The sequence below is a fragment of the Salvia splendens genome, chromosome 15 (genome assembly GCF_004379255.2).
Source record: "Salvia splendens isolate huo1 chromosome 15, SspV2, whole genome shotgun sequence".
Taxonomy (NCBI): domain Eukaryota; kingdom Viridiplantae; phylum Streptophyta; class Magnoliopsida; order Lamiales; family Lamiaceae; genus Salvia; species Salvia splendens.
The window spans coordinates 1,061,300-1,081,127 of NC_056046.1; the positions used below are offsets into that span (position 1 = coordinate 1,061,300).

Below are 19,828 nucleotides of genomic sequence, written 5' to 3' on the forward strand. Positions count from 1 at the left end.
ACTCCAAGGGTTGGGCGGAGCTGCCGCACCGGGACTGACGACAGCTCCGACTCATGTCCCTTTAAGTTTCAAACTTGAGAAGAAAAAAATGAATTAGATTATAATTTATAATATCATTACTCTTTGAGTGCAAAATGGTCCCATGCATTAAATTCTCAATGGTTCTACAGCTAGATAAATCCGAAATCCGAAATCCAATTTTTAATTCGATGAAATAACCCTTCACGAATCCAATCCTAAACACTGTATAGTGTTTACAAAGCTTAATTCTTGCAGTAAAAGTAATATTATGGATAATAAATGAACCTATTGTGCATAATGAAGGGAAATATGCACATGCATTAAACTAGTGAAACCTAAGATCAAGCTGTTTGATTTGCATCAGTGTTCTAGGGAGGGAGAACGGAGTTGGCCAGGTCGTCGTTCAGCTTGACTGGAAAAGACGGCATCGACTGCTTAACTTCTGCCATGTCTTCCAACCTCAAACTGCACAAAAACACATTTTACATTCGTTAGAATGTCTGGATTTCGCACAAGGATCAGTCAAAACAATAGATGAGTAGTAGATTGCTTTTGGACGTACTCTTTTAAGATTAAATTGATATCACCTCGGGGCTTTTGGATGTACTCTTTTAAGATCAAATTGATATTAGCTCGGGCTTCAGTGAAGAGACGGATGTTCTCATCAAGCTGCATGAAATAGGCAGCCATGGTTTCGTCAGTATTATCGTTCTAAGGAGCAGCTTTGTGCCATGTGATCACTATTTGAGAAGAGAAACAAATTCTTGTAATCATAATCCATATACTTCAAATTAGAAAAGCTACAAATTAAGTTAATCAACGGATGAATGAAGAATAATGCTTTGGTTAATTCCTCTTCAAATTCAAAGCTACTTCAACACTAAAGGCAGTGAAGCTGACCTTGCAGGCAGACAAGTTGTTAGAAATCTGATCCAAGGCCCGAGCATTATTCCTGAGAATCTGTCTAGCAGGATCATCGATAGCTGAAAGTCACATGTTCAAAGGGTCAATCTTGTTTGTGGACATGTAAATGTTCTGAAAGAAAATTAATATCAACAAGAACTCAAGAAAAATCAACACCTAAGAAGAAACAATTTTCTTTCTACATGAGTAAGTGAAACATAAGGCCATATGCTGTAATACTGACCATTAAATCTGTCAACACTGTCCACGTCCACGTCCACTGACATCACTGCAAGTCCATTGACGTGGTTTGCTACTTGAGATGATTCCGGCAACGCATCAGAACCTTTTTCCTGAAATAGCCAAATTGTGCAAGAATATTAGTTAGATCAGTCCAACAGATTATAAATAAGTTTATCAATGAATATCCATTACTAGCTGATTATGTCAAGATTACAGGTACCTTTTTGCCTTCATTTTTTCTCGATGAACCAACATCCTCTTTCTTTCTCTTGCCATTCTCCTTTTTCTGCAGAACAGGAAACCATACAAATTCAGGGCATAATTAGCAGTAACATAAATCAGATCTATAAAAGTTGCCTCTTCTTTGATCAACATTGCCTCTTGATGTTCACCATCATCATAAACTGTGCAAAATATGAAGAAAGGAGATTCTAGAAACACATTAATTTGGATTTCAGTTTATAATGAACTAACTGTAGATCAATCATAATGTAATATAGAAACTTTATTGAAGGGAATGATATCTCACACTCATCCATATGCAGCGTAATGCAACATCCCGGACTGTCTTGCCTCTTAAAGCTTGAGAAATTCTAAGATAAAGGGTAGGAGTGCTTTCCGAGGAATATCTGCATCAGGTAAATGATAAATTGATAAGCATAACAGCAATGCAGGTCACCATTTAAACAAATTTGCAGTTATGTTTTTACACATTATTCCTAGTTTAGCCTCAATACATTCTGAAACGTGAAAACGATAAAATTCGACTCGGTTTCGAACAATAGTCTCAAGACAGTAAATCGAAAACAATCAGCGAATAACCAATTCCCTGGAATTATTCGTCCATAACATCAAAACCATCACTACATTAACAATCCGCATTCTCAGCCAATAAAAGCGAATAACCAATTCCCTGGAATTATTCGTCCATAACATCAAAACCATCACTACATTAACAATCCGCATTCTCAGCCAATAAAAGCGAATAACCAATTCCCTGGAATTATTCGTCCATAACATCAAAACCATCACTACATTAACAATCTACATTCTCAGCCAATAAACTATTCCAAACCAACACGAATTCAAGTAAACCCTGCCAAATAATGCGAACAACAATCCAATTGCTAGAAAACACGCATCAAAAAAATGAGCAATTCAAACACAAAGCAACTAAATCATCTAATTCACAAAACGAAAAACTGCAATAGAAGGAAACGAAACTAAAAAACCGGAAGCTTACTTTTCCAGCAAATCTTCCAGCGCCGACTCTTCCTGGGGCATCCACTCAAGCGACAATCCAGGATTATGCAAGAGCTCTCGTCGGCTCGTCTGTACCGCCGAATTCTCGGCCGCCAACGCCTTCATCGATTTGCCGCAGTTGCTAGTGATGTTATCGCCGGCAGCCATAAAATTGTAAAACCAAACCAACGCCGAAATCAAATCCAACTCACGAACAGCTCTGAATGTATGTAGCTTTGATTCGGAGAATCGAATTTGAAACTCACGAACAGCTCTGAATGTATATAGCTTCGATTTTGGAAGATCAAATTTGAAACCGAATTTGAATAGAATAATAAAATAATAAATGGGTTCGCGGAAAAGGGGATTTCTTACGTATTTATATGAAGGCGGTAAGCTTCCGTGGGTCAGTATTGCTATTTAAATTGGTTTATTTCTAATTAATATTTGATGCATAGAAAATGGATATTTTGAGATTAGGGAATTTCTTAAAAACTTTATATAAACAAAATAGTATTAGATAAAACATGAATATTGGCCCAGTCGGACTGAGTAATCGTCAATTGAAAATATGAATATTGGTCAAGTCAGACTGAGTAATCGTCAATTGAAAATATGAATATTGGTTGAATCAAACTGAGTACTCGTTCGTCAATCGATATGCAAGCGTCCGTATTTAGTTTAAGATTTATTTAATTTGTGAAGTATATGATTAAGTAATTTAGGGCACAATCTTCATAGAAGAAAATAAAAAAAAAAACACTTCACCATTTAGTAAATTATTTTTTATGTTCAATATAAGAAAAGATTACGATAATTTTTTTTATGTAAGAAAGTAGACATAATTGTCTCTATCGATTTGCTTTTATAATTCCTTCTTCCAATTTAGATTTGCTTTTATAATTCCTTCTTCCAATAGACTCATGAGTAATCTTCAGAAATTAGTGGGAACTAACTGTAGATCATGTCATCATCTAATATAGAAACTTTATTGAAGGGTATGATATGATATATATCTCACCTTCTTAAAGATAGAGCAATTCTAAAATAAAGGGTAGGAGTGCTTTCCGAGGCATATCTGCTTCTATTGGGAATTAAATTGGTACTCATATTACTTCTTAATATTTGAAAACTTAATCCACCAAAGATTAAAATATGAGTGACTAATCCATATATGAATGCGTGAGTATTTAGTTTAGGATTTATATAATTCGTATCATTAAGTAGATTTGGATTTGATTCATTTACCTTTTGTAAGAGATTATGATTTGATTCTATCTATAGTTTGAACCTTTTTTTATCTATGTTTAGTTCGAAATATGCCATATACTGATGACTTGACTCGTCATTGCTATGGTTTTAGGGCATTGGATTCTTACCAATATTTAATTGGACTTTAAAATTTTGTGGCCTTTTACAGGTATTAAGGCCCATTATAGCCCAACAAAGGGCCCAAATTTGCTACTGTAGTACACTTCTATTTGTTGTAGGCATCAAAACATACCCATAGCTTGGAATTTATTGTGTCCAAATTTTGTCGATCTCATGATGAGTGATACTTAACACACAAAATTAGGTAAGGTAAAGTGCTATTGCCCTCATGCGTTTGCTCGTTACAATTGTTCTAACTTGAAAATAAAAATAAAAATAAAAATAAAAATAAAAATAAAAATAAAAATAAAAATAAAAATAAAAATAAAAATAAAAATAAAATAAAATAAAAATAAAAATAAAAATAAAAATAAAAATAATTGACCTCATCATGCTCTATTATCTTTCCTAAACGCATTGGAATCAGTATTTAATTATGCATACATTGAAGCCAACTACACTTCAGATAGAATTTAAGCCTGATTGAATTCGAACTCATGCCAAATGGCTGAAAATGATAATCCATTCAATAAATAGAACTTGTTATTCAAATAATTCCATTGCAGCAAGATCTGCCTCTCCGTTGCCAACTGCGCTACGCCCCTGCAGACAATAATTCCAATTAATATGTATAGAATCACAATCTTGATTTTGATTTTCCATGTAAAGTTTAAAATTCATAGCAAATCCAGAAAGCAAAGCTCGCATAGTCAGACATAGTTGAAAGAATGCATGTTAACCACATTACCGAAGGGTGGGGCGGTGCTGCCGCCTAATTTTGATAAAAATGTAAGTTAATCATATTTTTATGGGACTCAAGAGTATAATATAAAATATATCAGCAGTATATGTAACTCAAAATAGGAAAAGTCATCCAAAAACGGCTACTATATATTGAAAAAAATAAGTAGAGAACAAAATCCCCAAATCATATTTGACTTGTCCTAACAATTTAGTGCAAGTAACAATTGCTTCTTCTTCTTGCATTCACCTAACTAAAACACACGAGAAAAAGGTCATTTCTAATGTATGGACATTATGGGCTTCACACAAAACGACATAGTTTGTGTTGTGTAGAGAAGGATCTCATGTCACGTGTATAGAAAAGCAACATCTCCAATAAATTGGGGGGCATTGATTCGTTAGAATTAGGTCGATTTGTTTTTGGGAATTTCATAGCCACAATCAACGCACGCCTCTCTTCTCGACAATGGTTATCTGAAAATCATATGAAAATTGAACTCAGTTTACAGAAATTCAGTAAATCTCCATAAAAAATGTTAAACATAATATCTTCATATTAATCTTGAAAATTGATGGAATTAACAAAGAAAAGGAAATGAATTGGCCATAACATTAAAATTTCGACATAATACAAATTCTTAACCCTCAAATTTAATTAAATAATGAATATAAAAAAGTTATAGTGTAACATAAAATATTAAAATTACACAAAAACTTTTGTTAAATTCTATATTCATGGCCACAAACCCATAGTTAATGGGATTCTTATTAGTACATGACAAGTTTTTTTTTTATATAAATATTGCATTTGTTTCAAAACTTGTGACTTTATAATTGGGGCAAATTGCCTTGTCATGTATTTTTTTTATCTAGATTTAGATATATATGATGAATAAACACTACAAAATAAAAGTAGAGAAAAAATAAATGAGTATAGAAATAGTAGTAGAAAACAACCAATAGAGTAGTCATAGGTGGCCAAGAAACAAGTGTGCGCCGCCGTGGAAGACCACTTGTCATTCCCAACCCACACCCTTATTTTGTCCTATTTTATTTTCTTTTGTTACGATTAAAGGAAAGATAAATTTAGTTTCAATTTTTATTCGTCATTTTCATTAAATCTATAAATTTATGGAATTTCCGTGGAGATGACGGTGGAGATTCATTGATTTTGACAATTCTAAATGACCATAATGCCTCTAGGATTCCACATTTTTGCAAGATTTATTTGTGTATCATTTAATTTAAAAATAGAAGCACAACAATTGGATTGGTCAAGCATAACAATGAATTTTGATGAATAGTTTTTGAAATAGTAGTAACAAACAAAAATGAAAATAAAATGATTTGGAATTTAAGAGGCATGAATGATGTTGAGAAATTATAAAATGGACAATATGTTAAAGAACATGCATGAAGTTTTTTTACGTTAGCAAAAAAAGCTTAAATTAAAAAGATGAAGAGAAACAAAATAACGGTATATAACCAGTCCACGATAGTATAAAATAAGCAGTTCATGTGAATAGAGAGTGTAATTAAAATAACTTTTTTATAGCAAATAAATTGTAATCATAATATAAAGTACTATATTTGATTGATGCAAGATGGTTCATATCAAAATTATAGAATGGCATATTCCAAAGACCATATAAAATTGTGACTTTATTCGCTTACATTTAGGCTCGATAATATTATAGCTAGATAAAGATATCACATGTCATCTTCATTTATAACTTAAGTCAATTTATGTTGCTTAAGGAGTTGGTTAGATGATGAAGTATCGATCTTAAATTTGAAATAACATATGCTTGAATTATACTAACGTACTTTAAATTATACCATTAATTATATAAGTAGGTTCATTTGTATCCATCATATTCGACCAACCCTTAAATTTATAGTTGGACCAAATAATTAATGGCCTATTATATTTAATAAGACCAAGCTTAATTCAATTCTCTTAATTAGGTCATTTTATGATATCTTGTTTTATTTTGAACTTGAAGTTAATGAATCGTCATAAATGAAATATAATTTGAAATATATTATCAATATATATTACATCTAATTAAATGAAAAAGTAATTATTGTAAATCTATGTAATTGGCAACTCGTCTGATTAAAGTAATATCCACTGATAATCATACAAATATTGAAATATATACTCTATTTGACGTGGGATATTATTCGAACCTTTTCTTGTTGTATCAGTATTCTATCGTAAGAGTCTTTGTAATATGTTTTCCTAACATATATATCGATTCCCTATTTTCTAAACTCAGTCATTTTAAAATTTGACACAGTGTAGTATTAATTAATGGTAAGGAATTTATTGTCTATATTTTATTATGAATTACTTCGACAAAAATAATGATATAATTAACGTTTTCGATGAATAATGATTCTAAATAGATACGAGATGTTAAAATTATTCTATATGACGAGTGTTAGTGTATTACCCTTATGCCATTATATTATTGTTGCGTTATTGCATGTATTTATGTAGTATTAAATCAAATCATTAAATTAAAAATAAAACCAATCTTTATAAATAAACATCCAATTTGAATAGTTTCTTTTATTAGTTGATTATTGTTTTTTGTCAACCTTCTACTCGGGTCTTTCTAGACAATATATATGTACTTTTAAAAGTAATGTGCAATTAAGTGCAAAAGAAGGCTAAAAACAAAACATTAAATAGAAGTATTCAATAAGAGCCATTTCTAATGGTTGACAAATAAACAAATATCTTGAAATAGTTTAATTGCGAAATCTATTAGTAGTTACAAATAAAACGAAATTTAAAATGCAAAACGATCAATTGAGTAGAGGCTGTAGAGCCAAATTTCCCCCCAAAGTATGCAAATTTTAGAATGTATCGATATAATATCATTTTTTTAGATGGATGGGATAAATTATTCAATGATTTTACTAAGCATTAAAATAATTATCATGTCACGCCGATGGGAAAATATTCCATTCTTATCCAAACACAGATATTTTCTTGCTTAGTTTAATCTCAAATATCATGTCACGACTCAAATCAAATTGGTTTCCTACAATAATGATGCATAAATACTACACTCAACACTAATTAAGAAACATGTAGGCCCTAAGACACCGAATAACTTAACTTTATAATGTACTCCATGATTCTATGTCACGTGGTCCATTTCAATAACTAATCAAATAATGGATATTCTTTTTTCAGAGGATTACTAACTAATAAATTTATAATTAAGTCATTTCCAAAATGGAGTATAATTATTTCAGTGTGCATCCAAACAAGTCCACGTGTGTAGATTGCAATAGTTTAATTCATTTCAAAACAAAAGCAACACTCTAAGGGTTAACACTACTTCAAAAGTTCAAACATTTTTTTTTACTTCATCAATCATAAATTAAAATGAATTATTACACATTTTAATATTGTTTTAAAAATAACATAATTATTTATTTATATACTATTCTAAATGACACATACAGGTGGATATGGAGGTCAACCAACTCCACCACTTTAATTTGCCACCCATTTCACTTTGAAGTAATTCCACTCCAGTCCGTTTCACTTTATTCTTTGTCCACATTCATTGTCAGCAACAATGGATGCATTGCCTATGCGTTTTGACACAGACTAAGACATTCTTCAATGCATCTGATCAAAATCGGTTTAGGTTCCTTAATCTGCACTTAATATATTACACAAAATTATACCTTCCTCTGTTCGTGAAATGTTGTCACTTTTATTTCGAATCGTCTGTGAAATATTGTCAAATTTTTGCTTTTACTATTTTTTGGTAAATAGACTTCACTTTCCACTGACTCATTATACTTATATTTTATTATAAAACTAATGAAGTATATAAACAATGATCCACATATTTTTTGCTCATTTTTATTTACATTTCTTATAATCATGTCTAAGTTAAATATGGACAATATTATACGGATGAGTCATAAACATTTACATTCTTCAGTTTATGATATTTATGATAGTCATACGTGTACGACTCAAACACACAAACACCAAATGGGGGCAAATTGGCCTAATCACATTGTACGTTCCTCCGTCTTCAAATGGTAGAAATCACAGCAATGAGAAGAACGGGAAAAAATATCATAGCAAAAGAATATAGAAACCCCAATTGAACTTCACCTCTCTCACCAAAATCGATTGAATTCGTGGTCGCAAACTCCACTTTCTTGACTATCTCAATCCCAATTGTCAATCGAGAGTTGAAAATTCACTCACCCATCCTTGTATATATAATTCTGTACAGTTTCTGTATTTAGGTAAAAAAAACTCCTTTCTTTTCCCTTGAATTGCATAATTTGAGCTGGGATCAGAAAGTTTTGATCGTGAATTTGCTGTAATTGCTCCGATTACGGGATTCCGGTGTACCGGCGGTGCTCAATTAGTCAATTTCCGGTGAAAACGTAGAAATCAAATTCATGGCGGTTTCGACCATAGCGCTCTACTCGAGCCCACCAAGTAGCGTATGCTCCGCCTCGCACCAGATCAGCTCCCACGCGTCGTACGATTTGGATATCAACGCCCGGTCAACGTCGTCCGCGTCGGCTTCGCCGTCGCAGAAGCCATTGATTGGTGGGCTGTCGTGCCTGTTTGCGTCGCCGGCGATCAAATCCGCGGGTTATTCATCTGGAGCGGAGGATTTGGGATCTCTGTGGCATGATAGGACCGAGGAATTGGGGTCTTCGTATCGGTACTCGTCGGTGAGCTCGTCTATGAAGCGAGATCAGGCGCACCAGAGCCCGGTGTCGGTGCTTCAAGGCCTGAATAATTCGATTGGGCCGTGTTCTCGGAGCCCGCCCATGAGAATTAGCGCGGATTTCAGCTCGATTAGGTCGGGGAGTGCGGGGATGTTCAAAGGATTCGTGAGGCACGCGTTAGGATCGTGTGTTGATTACGATTCTTCGCCTTTCGATTTGGATGTGAAAGACTTCAATTTGCCTTCGTCGTCGAATGCTTTGTCGGCAGATGAGCTTCCTTTTAATATGGACGAGAATTTCATGGCGATGGATTTGCCGGTCTATGCAAAGGACTTGCTTTCTGATGCGCAGTCGAAGAATTCGATATTTAGGGATGAATTTGTTGTTAAGGCTTTTTATGAAGCAGAGAAGGCTCATAGAGGCCAGGTATTAAGCTTTTGTTTCTTGAAATGTTTTTGGATTTTATGTAAAATGAGATGATTGTGGAGTTAACTGTTCTGATCCTTTTGTTATGTGTAGAAACGGGCAAGTGGTCATCCTTATTTGCAGCATTGCGTGGAAACGGCTACTCTCTTGGCAAACATAGGCGCCAGTTCAACAGTTGTTGCTGCGGGGCTTTTGCATGATGCCATTGATGATTCTTTTCTCACGTTCGATCATATATCGAAGTTTTTTGGGGCTGGAGTTGGTGATTTAGTGGAGGGGGTGAGTCAAAATTTGATATTTATTCTGTTTTCGTAGATTTTGATATGAAGTTTTAGTCTTTTTTAAATTTTGGATATGAAGTTTTTAGTCTTGATGTTGGGCCAATGCAACTATGTGACTATCGTTCACGACTCACTAGAGTCCATGTGTAGAGTTGTAGGCGATGAATGGGATGTTGATGTCGATCTGCTGATGTTGAAATGTGAATTATGTGGATTGGGTTTTAGAATGTTGTAGTAATATGTTACTACTTTGATTGCTCTTTAGGGTTTGGAAGAGGGGATTTACCAATAGATCAGGAAGAATTTGCTTAAAAACTGTTTCTTCAAACTTGAGATATAGTATATATATATGTTGAACTTGGTTTTCTTTGTCAGGTTTCTAAGCTGAGCCAACTGAGCAAGCTTGCACGGGAGAACAACACTGCCTGCAAAACTGTCGAGGCAGATAGATTGCATACCATGTTCCTTGCAATGGCAGATGCAAGGGCTGTTCTGATAAAGCTTGCTGATCGCTTGCACAATATGTTGACCTTGGATGCATTGCCGATGATCAAACAACAAAGATTTGCTAAGGAGACTTTGGAAATATTTGTTCCTCTTGCCAATAGATTAGGTATCTCGACTTGGAAAGAGCAGCTGGAAAACCTGTGTTTCACATATCTGTATCCCGACCATCATCAAGAGCTTTCCTCTAAGCTCCTGAAGTCCTTTGACGAGGCTGCCATTACTTCTTCTTTGGAGAAGTTGGAGGAAGCACTGAAGGATGCAGGGGTTTCTTACCTCTGTGCGTCAGGGCGGCATAAGAGCTTGTACAGCATCTACTCCAAAATGTTGAAGTATGTATGACTTATTTTTTCTTTCACTTCCTACAATCATATCTAGATGCGTATGCCATCATTACCTTAAGTTGGTATTGGCTAATTAGAGAGCAAACAATTACATTGTATGTTTTGGCAACTCTCTGTGGTGTATTCATGTAACTATTATACTGACCTGATTGAAATTCTTCCGCCTACAGGAAGAAGCTGAATATGGATGAGATTCACGATATTCATGGATTGCGGTTAATTGTTGAATCTGAAGAAGACTGCTATAAAGCTCTAAGGGTTGTCCAGCAGCTATGGCATGAAGTGCCCGGAAGGTTCAAAGACTACATCGTTCGTCCCAAGTGCAACGGGTATGCCAATGACTCAGAAGTTGAACATGATGTTCTATCCAGTCTTATTTATCGTATACTTCATCTCTGTTACAAATTGCAGATACCAATCCCTGCATACAGTAGTCACGGGAAATGATATGGTGCCCCTTGAAGTTCAGATTCGAACAAAAGAGATGCATTTGCAAGCTGAGTATGGGTTAGCTGCTCATTGGAGATACAAAGAAGGAGATTCCCAATACTCCTCCTTTGTACTTCAGATGGTTGAATGGGCACGTTGGGTGATGACGTGGCAGTGTGAGGCAATAAGCAGAGACAAGACCTCTGTTGGTTTTGTCGACTCCATGAAGCCACCTTGCACCTTCCCTACCCATTCCGAAGGTTGCACCTTTTCGTGCAAACCCCATTGTGGCAACGATGGTCCCATCTTCGTTATCATGATTGAAAACGATAAGGTTCGCTATTGGTGTCTTCTCTTGCGTCTGTTTTTCGCTTCTGTAGGATAATCTGACGGAACTTTATTTCATCGAGTTAAACGTTTAACATTATATTCCAACCTGCAGATGTCTGTTCAAGAGTTTCCAGCAAGCTCATCAGTAATGGATCTGTTGGAGACAGCTGGTCGAGGCAGTTCTAGGTGGACGTCGTTCAGATTTCCTGTCAAGGAGGAACTGAGGCCGCGACTGAACCACAAGCCCGTCAGCGACCCTACCTGCAAGCTGAAAATGGGCGATGTCGTGGAATTAACCCTGGCCATACCAGACAAGGCGCTGACAGAGTACCGGGAAGAAATCCAGCGGATGTACAATAGAGGCGCGACGCCCTTGGCTGCTGGCTCCATGGCCAGCTTCCAAAGCTGACCAGTCTATACCTGGGCTCAATTCATTCTTTAATAGTCTTACATTTGATAACATAAAAAAATAGGCATTCTTGTATATAAGCATCTGTAAAGAATTGTTCATGTTGTTGTGTTATGAATGGAATTATTTATCCAACTGCAACTGTTGTTGATTATTTCCTTTTATTGTATCAAATCTTAGTATACATTTAAATTGTACTTGCTTTGGATTGTGATATGAGTTAAATGAGCTCATTTTTGTAGTAGGTTTTATAAGTGATACACGTTCTAAACTTACTGAAAATAATAAAATTTTCAATAATTGAAATCTAATTAAATGAAAGTGGCAATTTACAAGAGGAAAATGAAAATATTACTCCGTAGCTAAAAAAAAGCTTTTTAACGCGGGGGAAAAAATAGGCGAAATTCACAACACACAGAGCAAGCCGGAGAAATTTTCCGATCGGTCAATCTGCGGCGGAAGAGATGTCGGTGCACGACCGCGCGACGGCGGCGGTCCTGGCACAGATGATGTTCGCGGCGGACGGCGTATTGTTCGGCGTCGGTGTCGCCTACGTGGCGTATCGCAGCATCCGCAAATACGCAGCCAGTGCGTCCGCCCTCCGAAAAATTCGCGACGCGCCGTCGGTCCTACCGTCCGATCTCCGGTCGATTCTCACCGACGGCGATGATTCTAGTAGCTCTGATCCAGACGCCGGAGAGTCGTCCAGCTCGAATGGGGGTGGGAGATTGGTCATCGTAAGGGGTAGTGTGGAGGTGAAATCGGCGGCAGAGAAGGCGAATTGGAAGGCATTGATGGGGAATAGTTTAGTCGCTTCGAATGCTTCTGGTGAAAAGGGGGTGATATTGCAGATATCTCAAACCGTATGTTAACCATTTTTTTTTCTGAATTTATTTTCCTGCATTTATTCTTCAACTGATTGAATAAGCACGAATTGATGGAGCTTTACCAGTAATATCTAAATCATGTTTATTGAATTGATGTTTTCTCTTTCTGATTGATCATTGAAGTGTATATACAATGAGTGGAAGGGGGTTTTTGGATGGACTACTGATCTGCGCAATACGATTGCTGGATCGTTGAAAGAGCAAGAAACATCTTCTACGAGAATGGTAACTTATTATATTTTCAATAATCACAAAATTTTATAAGTTTGGAATTATTTCGTTAAATCATTTAGTTGTCGTCTCCTAAGAAATGCACTGGCCTTCTCTGGCTCTCTATTGCTTTGAGTTGCTGTATATCGTCAAGCATTAGATGCTTCTGCTGTACTAATATACTAACTGATCAGATTATTTGCAATGTTCTGAAAAATCGGATTCTATGGTTTGATCATTAGCACATGATCAGATTATTGGAATGTCATGTTTTTTTTGGGAAGAGATTTATCTTTGTAGCTCCATTCTAGTTATTTTCAGTAACATTGAGGTTGGTCTTCAATGACATGCATTGGATATGTCCCCTCAGGTTCCTTTCATTCTCGTTGAAGGTGCAAAATGGCCACAATCTGATTATTTTGTTGTCAACATGGAAGGATCAAATCACCCGCTACCTCTAACAACAGTTTATCAGCACTTGCAGCCTATAACTGCTACTCCTTACACTTTCCTGCAGGCAATTTGTGGTCTTGAATATCCTGTGAGTTTATTTCTATATGTACTTGTTGTGATAAAAAAAATTATGTTGCTCTTTATTACTATTCCTTTCTTACTTACAAAGAATATTTTCCTATCAGGTTGGAATGCTCTATGAGGAAAAAATCCTCCCTCTTGGGAAGGATGTAACCGCTGTTGGAATTTGCAGTCTAAAAAATGGGGGGTTTGAGATAAAATCCTCCAAGGATCTTCCTTACTTCCTGTATGTGGATTTTCTCTTAAAAAGCCGTTGATTTTGACGTTATGTGTTAGGCTACCTTTCTAGACATTCTGTGTGCTGCCTATTTAGGACTTTGTTGAGAATTGAAAGCAATTCTTTATCACAGCAAAGTATTTATCAGGAGAGCTCAGCCGTTGTAGGTTCTGCAATATGTAATTCTGAAGCGTTTTAGTCTCTAGTGTTAATTCTTCCTCCTCAACGAGAGATAGTCTAGAAAACTGACCAATCTGGCGCTCTCTCCGTAGGTCTGCACTGACCAAAGATCAACTAGTGGCAGATCTTTCCTTCAAGACAAAAGTGTTAATGTGGAGTGGACTTGTTTTTGGTACCGTTGCTATAGGTATTCTGAGCTATTCTGTTGCGAGGTATGTTTCTCCAAACATGTCTCCAACTTAGATTAGGTTTTAACCTACAAAATCATGGCATTGTAGAAACATTTCAAGTATTGTTTGCATAGAAAACTACCTTCTTCGATGTAATTAATATCCTCTCTTACATGGTCGATTAGAACATTGCTTCTCTTTATTCAGAACTCTTGAATAGCTTATCTGAACTTTACTAGGTCCTGCAGATTTTGTACAACCCTTTTGCCTTGTTAAACTCTAATTAAATCCATCTCATTTTGTTTACATGAAACGTTCATTTATAATGTCTTCTGCAGGAACTGGACTAAGTATAAAGATTGGAGAAGCCAACGGCGAACTCAGCAGCAAAATAACTCCACTAGGATTGCCAGAGAATCTTCGAATGAAGAAGTCTTGGGTGAAGAAGCTGAAGCTATTCCCGATGGTGAGCTCTGTGTCATTTGCCTCATGAGAAGGCGGCGCTCTGCCTTCGTCCCCTGCGGGCATTTGGTCTGCTGTCAGCGCTGTGCCCTCTCTGTCGAGCGTGAGATAGCTCCAAAATGTCCCCTATGTAGACAGACGATCCACAGCTCCGTTAGAATTTACGATTCGTGAGATTATTCGTGATGCCTGCCAGATTTAGCATAGAGATAAAACTACATCTGTGTGATACTTCTAGTGAACTAAATGTTGAGAATCTGACAAAATATCTGTATATATATACTAATTTTTGTGATAGCGTATCACATTCATTTTCTCCTTCGTTATTGTTTCTTTTTTTCCCCTTTATTTGGATAGTTTCGAAGTTTGTCTGGGCAGGAATCAGAGGTGTCAGGACCAAAAAAGAAAAGATTGAAATTCATTCCAAAAAACAGAGGGCAAAACACTCCTTCACTCTCAAATCCACCTTCCACAGTGAGCAGGACGACACCGGGTGAACCTTCCACCACAGCCCGTTGCAGTCGCCTTTATGGTCGTACTTCCTCAGCGATCTCCCACATGCTGTCGTACTTCCTCAGCAATGCTCTGGCTGCATCTATGGTCTCCTCTCCCAAGACTTCTTGTTGCATCTTTTTCCTAGTATTAGTATCAGAATAATAACCACAAGAAGAGCTCCAATCGATCACCACCTCCATGATTTGATGCAACTCAACCTAAAATCCCAATGCACAAATCGATAGCAAGACTGAAGGAACTTCATTGATGGTAGGTGAAACAGAGTACTACATACACATACATGGAACTACAATGTAATTGGAAATGAAATATAAAATGATGAGGACTACAATCACTCAAGGAAGAAGGATAAGATGAACACGATACATTCAACGGAGAATCGCCGGATTCTCACGATGACCCTAGCTCGCAAGCTAACACACTATTTTCATGAATGGCCTACTGCAGCCTCTCTTTCCTTCTTATACTCGGCCGCTTCCTCTCTCTAATTTGTTAGACAGCTATAAGCGTGCTGACATGGAATTATGCCCAACGCATGGTGCGTGTTTTCCCTTTTATTCTCTGCATTTTCTCCCTACTCCCTATGCGCATGTTGGTTTCTAGGATTACAAGAGATACAACCGGGCGTAATACAACCCAAAAGAAGGAATACAAAAGGGGAAACTGAACTTAAATGAAATTACAATTGAGAAATCGAAACAGTAACCGTGAACAGTTGTTTAGCCGAGTCGAGGAGGCCTCTTTCCGCAAGATGAGATACGCCCCGGTAGTGCTCTCGGTTTGGCGTGTCGTCCCCAAAGATAAAACGGCTACGTCTCTGGTGAAGCAGCCCCGCAATCAACAGAGCTCCGGCGAACTGGATGAAGGAGAGGGCAGAGCTTTCGACAGAAAAACAATGCAGAGAGAGGGAGAGAGCTTATGCTGTTATGCTTGTGAATGGTGTGTCAAATACAGTGGAATGACTAGCCTATTTATAGGCCAAGCCGCCATGCAGGGTCAACCAAGCCATGAAGGCTCATCATGGCTCATTCGTAACCGTTGGCGGTTACAAGCTTGTGGCAGGAGTGTGCCTTACGCGTGTGGAGTGTGTAGATTTCTCACGTGGCAGCCGTGTAGGCTTTGACTGTGCCACGCTTGACGATGTGTCAAGCCACTTGGATTGCTGACTCAGCGGTGGTCTAAAAAGATTACTACGGGTCCAGACCCGAGCGCAAAGACCACCCAAAGACCAATTGCCAATTGCCAAGATCCAAGTCCAAGTCCGAGACCGAGACCGAGACCGAGCCCCGAGGCCCGCGACCGTGAGCACGGGCTCGGGCGCGCGCGCGTGCGCGCGTGTTGGCCTTTTCACCCATCTTGGTACACTATAATTATTAAGTAACATAAAGTCACTTAATTTAAGCACATTAAAAGATGTGTCACTTCTCCTATGTGGGATAATTAACACTAGTTAATTATTCCCTAAGCTCAAACTCCAAGCTTTAATTAAAAGCTAATCATGCCCAACTTTAATCCACTACTTCTCACTCACCGGAAATCGAATTTGAGAAAGTGAATATACTATATTTATCTGCGTAAAATGTAGATCGACGCTATATCATTTAATTTCACAAAATTAGATGTCTCGTCACATTTATTATTTGGTCAAAATCCATTGACCGAACATATTTTATTCGATGATTTCTACAATCCCCCACATGAGTGGAAATAGCCAAATGCATATGCATGCAGACACAAGCTCAACCCTCGAGAGGTATATAAGAATAAGGATAGGTAGTTGTTGGCTTTGAACCCTCCATAGTCGACACCATCGGATACACATGCGGCTTAGTAGCGCGATGCTTTGAACTAATCCCCCATGGCGTGCACCGAAACAATGGTGTTAACGCTTAATTACCTCAACCTCATCCGTTCTCACGTTTTGTGTCCTTTGCGGCCTTGGACACCACTTTGGGTTCATAAGTGTGTTATTTGAAGCGGTCTCACTTCACACTTATATAGGTGATTCCTAATCGAGTATCTTGCCCTACTCGGTCTCCTTGAGAACTCAATCTCCTCGAGATCCTTTAGGAGTCATTAAAAGTCATAGACTTAGCATCACCACTAGGCAAGCTTTCCAACACTCTATTGCTCTATAGGGAATAGATATAGTAGAGTGTTTCTCATGAGCTCTCATAGCTTAGTTGTCCCTTTGAACCAAGTTCTTGGGATCTCCAGTCATCATGGTTGGGTTACCACTATGATAATTCTTTAGTTTGTGGATTTCAAACCCATTCCCTCTAGCAACTTATTCATTTGATCACGGTTTAACCCTTTGGTTAGCGGATCCGCTAGATTATCTATTGACTTCACATAGTCAATTGTAATCACCCTTGTTGTGATCAAATGTCTCACGGTGTTATGTTGTCGACGTATATGTCGAGACTTACCATTATAGAAGTCATTGTTTGCCCTTCCAATAGCCGCTTGACTATCGCAGTGGATCAGCACTGGTGGCACTGACTTAGACCAACATGGAATATCTTCAAGGAAGTTCTTAAGCCACTCGGCTTCCTCACCAGCATTATCTAAGGCAATGAACTCCGATTCCATTGTTGATCGGGCTATACATGTCTGTTTTGTGGATTTCCACGATACAGCACCACCCCCAATAGTAAAGACGTATCCACTTGTTGAAAGTGAGTCTCTATTGTCGGATATCCAATTTGCATCACAGTACCCTTCAAGTACCGGGGGGTATCTCGAGAAGTGTAGTCCATGATTTTGAGTATGTTTTAAATATCTCAAAACCCTCACAAGAGCTCTCCAATGCTCTTTGCTTGGATTGCTCGTGTAACGACTCAACTTGTTTACGGCACAAGCAATGTCAGGTCGAGTGCAGTTAGTCAAGTACATAATGCATCCGATGATCCGTGCATACTCTTCTTGTGCAACGGGCTCGCCTTTGTTCTTGCTCAAGTGAACGTCAAGTTCAATTGGAGTCTTAACCGGCGCGCCATCATAGGCTTTGAATTTATTCAATATCTTCTCAACATAATGTGATTGTGTTAAGATGATTCCATCAGACGTTCTTAGAATCTTCATTACAAGAATTACATCGGCTAGACCCATGTCTTTCATGTCAAAGTTCCTCTTTAACATGGCCTTTGTATCGTTAATTACTTGAGTGTTGCTACCCAAGATTAACATATCATCAACGTATAAACACACTATAACATGACCGTTATTAGTGCTCTTGATGTAGACACATTTGTCGTACTCGTTGATTTTGAACCCATTTGATAACATCACATTATCAAACTTCAAGTGCCATTGCAATGTCGCTTGTTTCAATCCATACAGAGACTTTACGAGCTTACATAACTTTTTCTCTTGTCCAGGTACTACAAACCCTTCGGGTTTTTTCCATATAAATTTCGTCTTCTAGTTCACCATTTAGAAACGCGGTCTTTACATCCATTTGATGAATCTCAAGATTGTGCAATGCAGCGAGAAGCACTCAGATAGATGTAATCATTGTTACAGGTGAATAGGCATCGAAGAAGTCATGTCATTCCTTTTGTTTAAAACCCATTACTACTAGTCGGGCTTTATACTTATCCACTGTTCCATCGGCCTTAAATTTCCTTTTAAGTACCCATTTGCAACCTAGAGGTTTTGCACCTTCAGGTAGATCTACCAACACCCAAGTGTGGTTTAGCAAAATTGAATCAATTTTGCTTTGAACAGCTTCTCTCCAATGTAGCCCGTCTGGGACATCGAATGCTACTTTTATAGATGTCGGTTCTTCATCTAACATAAAAACAATGTAGTCAGGACCAAATGTTTTTGGTGTTCTGACCCTACTACCACGTCTTAGTACTGTATCCTTCGAATCTGGCCTTGCACGCTTGTGTGATTCAGGTTCCTCATCCGCTGATTTGGAACTAGTGGCTTCTTCTTCCACTGGTTTAGAACTAGTGGCTTCTTCTTCAATTCTTATCTCAGAATTGGTTGAGACTTTTTCCTTGTCTTTGCAAGGAAATGTATTTTCGAGAAATATAGCATTCCTTGACTCAATTGTTGTTCCTACAGTAATAGTCGATATTTCAGACTTGTGAACAACAAATCGATATGCACTACTGTTAAGTGCATATCCAATGAAGATACAATCAACTGTTTTAGGTCCAATTGTAACTTCTTTGGGCGGGAGAACCATTACTTTTGCCAAACACCCCCACACTTTGAGGTATTTGTAGGATGGCTTCCTTCCCTTCCACAACTTATAAGGAGTAATATCTTTTCTTATGAGATGGATTTTATTCAAGATATAGTTGGCTGTCAAAACAGCTTCTCCCACATGTTATGCGGTAATCCTGAAGTCAGAAACAGTGCATTCATCATCTCTTTTAGAGTTCGATTTTTGCGTTCTGCAACACCATTAGATTGTGGTGAATATGGAGCAGTTGTTTGATGAATTATACCACTTGCGTTGCATAACTCCTCAAACGGGGCTACATATTCGCCTCATCTATCGCTTCGAATCGTTTTGATTTTACAACCAAGTTGATTCTCAACTTCGTTCTTATAATTTTTGAACGCTTCTATTGCTTCATCTTTACTTCTTCAAAGATAAATGTAGCAATACCTTGTGCAATCATCTATGAAAGTGATAAAGTACTTTTTACCACCTCT

The 19,828-nt window shown here is 37.4% G+C and overlaps 3 protein-coding genes and 1 long non-coding RNA gene across 4 annotated transcripts; 2 read left to right on the forward strand and 2 right to left on the reverse strand.

The window, feature by feature from the left end:
- Positions 1 to 122: 122 nt before the first annotated feature.
- On the reverse strand, positions 123 to 2,800 carry LOC121767555. Its single transcript, XM_042163853.1, has 7 exons — positions 2,411 to 2,800; positions 1,697 to 1,796; positions 1,388 to 1,453; positions 1,169 to 1,277; positions 922 to 1,004; positions 584 to 690; positions 123 to 486 (listed from the first exon to the last, which is right to left on the reverse strand). The coding sequence occupies exons 1-7, from the start codon at positions 2,575 to 2,577 to the stop codon at positions 390 to 392; spliced, it is 729 nt and encodes a 242-aa protein (XP_042019787.1). The 5' UTR covers positions 2,578 to 2,800; the 3' UTR covers positions 123 to 389.
- Positions 2,801 to 3,981: 1,181 nt separating this feature from the next.
- Positions 3,982 to 4,620, reverse strand: LOC121768214. The gene is made up of 2 exons (XR_006043313.1): positions 4,529 to 4,620; positions 3,982 to 4,383 (listed from the first exon to the last, which is right to left on the reverse strand). It is a non-coding gene; the product is annotated as an uncharacterized LOC121768214 (long non-coding RNA).
- Positions 4,621 to 8,555: 3,935 nt separating this feature from the next.
- LOC121769152 (probable GTP diphosphokinase RSH2, chloroplastic) lies at positions 8,556 to 12,113 on the forward strand. The gene is made up of 6 exons (XM_042165864.1): positions 8,556 to 9,681; positions 9,775 to 9,960; positions 10,338 to 10,798; positions 10,981 to 11,139; positions 11,222 to 11,573; positions 11,682 to 12,113. Exons 1-6 carry the CDS (start codon positions 8,977 to 8,979, stop codon positions 11,976 to 11,978), a joined length of 2,160 nt encoding a protein of 719 aa, XP_042021798.1. The 5' UTR covers positions 8,556 to 8,976; the 3' UTR covers positions 11,979 to 12,113.
- Positions 12,114 to 12,327: 214 nt separating this feature from the next.
- LOC121766300 (E3 ubiquitin-protein ligase SPL2-like) lies at positions 12,328 to 14,964 on the forward strand. The gene is made up of 6 exons (XM_042162546.1): positions 12,328 to 12,841; positions 12,989 to 13,090; positions 13,446 to 13,616; positions 13,714 to 13,835; positions 14,099 to 14,218; positions 14,515 to 14,964. Exons 1-6 carry the CDS (start codon positions 12,443 to 12,445, stop codon positions 14,810 to 14,812), a joined length of 1,212 nt encoding a protein of 403 aa, XP_042018480.1. The 5' UTR covers positions 12,328 to 12,442; the 3' UTR covers positions 14,813 to 14,964.
- Positions 14,965 to 19,828: the final 4,864 nt, after the last annotated feature.

Coding starts and splice junctions, on each gene's coding strand:
- LOC121767555 (XM_042163853.1), bottom strand. CDS start 2,577: ATGGCTGCCGGCGATAACATCACTAGCAACTGCGGCAAATCGATGAAG. Junction 1,797..2,410: donor CTGGAAGATTTGCTGGAAAA/GTAAGCTTCCGG, acceptor TACCTGATGCAG/ATATTCCTCGGAAAGCACTC. Junction 1,454..1,696: donor TACGCTGCATATGGATGAGT/GTGAGATATCAT, acceptor CCTGTTCTGCAG/AAAAAGGAGAATGGCAAGAG.
- LOC121769152 (XM_042165864.1), top strand. CDS start 8,977: ATGGCGGTTTCGACCATAGCGCTCTACTCGAGCCCACCAAGTAGCGTA. Junction 9,682..9,774: donor AGAAGGCTCATAGAGGCCAG/GTATTAAGCTTT, acceptor TGTTATGTGTAG/AAACGGGCAAGTGGTCATCC. Junction 9,961..10,337: donor TTGGTGATTTAGTGGAGGGG/GTGAGTCAAAAT, acceptor TTTCTTTGTCAG/GTTTCTAAGCTGAGCCAACT.
- LOC121766300 (XM_042162546.1), top strand. CDS start 12,443: ATGTCGGTGCACGACCGCGCGACGGCGGCGGTCCTGGCACAGATGATG. Junction 13,091..13,445: donor AAACATCTTCTACGAGAATG/GTAACTTATTAT, acceptor ATGTCCCCTCAG/GTTCCTTTCATTCTCGTTGA. Junction 14,219..14,514: donor CTGAGCTATTCTGTTGCGAG/GTATGTTTCTCC, acceptor TGTCTTCTGCAG/GAACTGGACTAAGTATAAAG.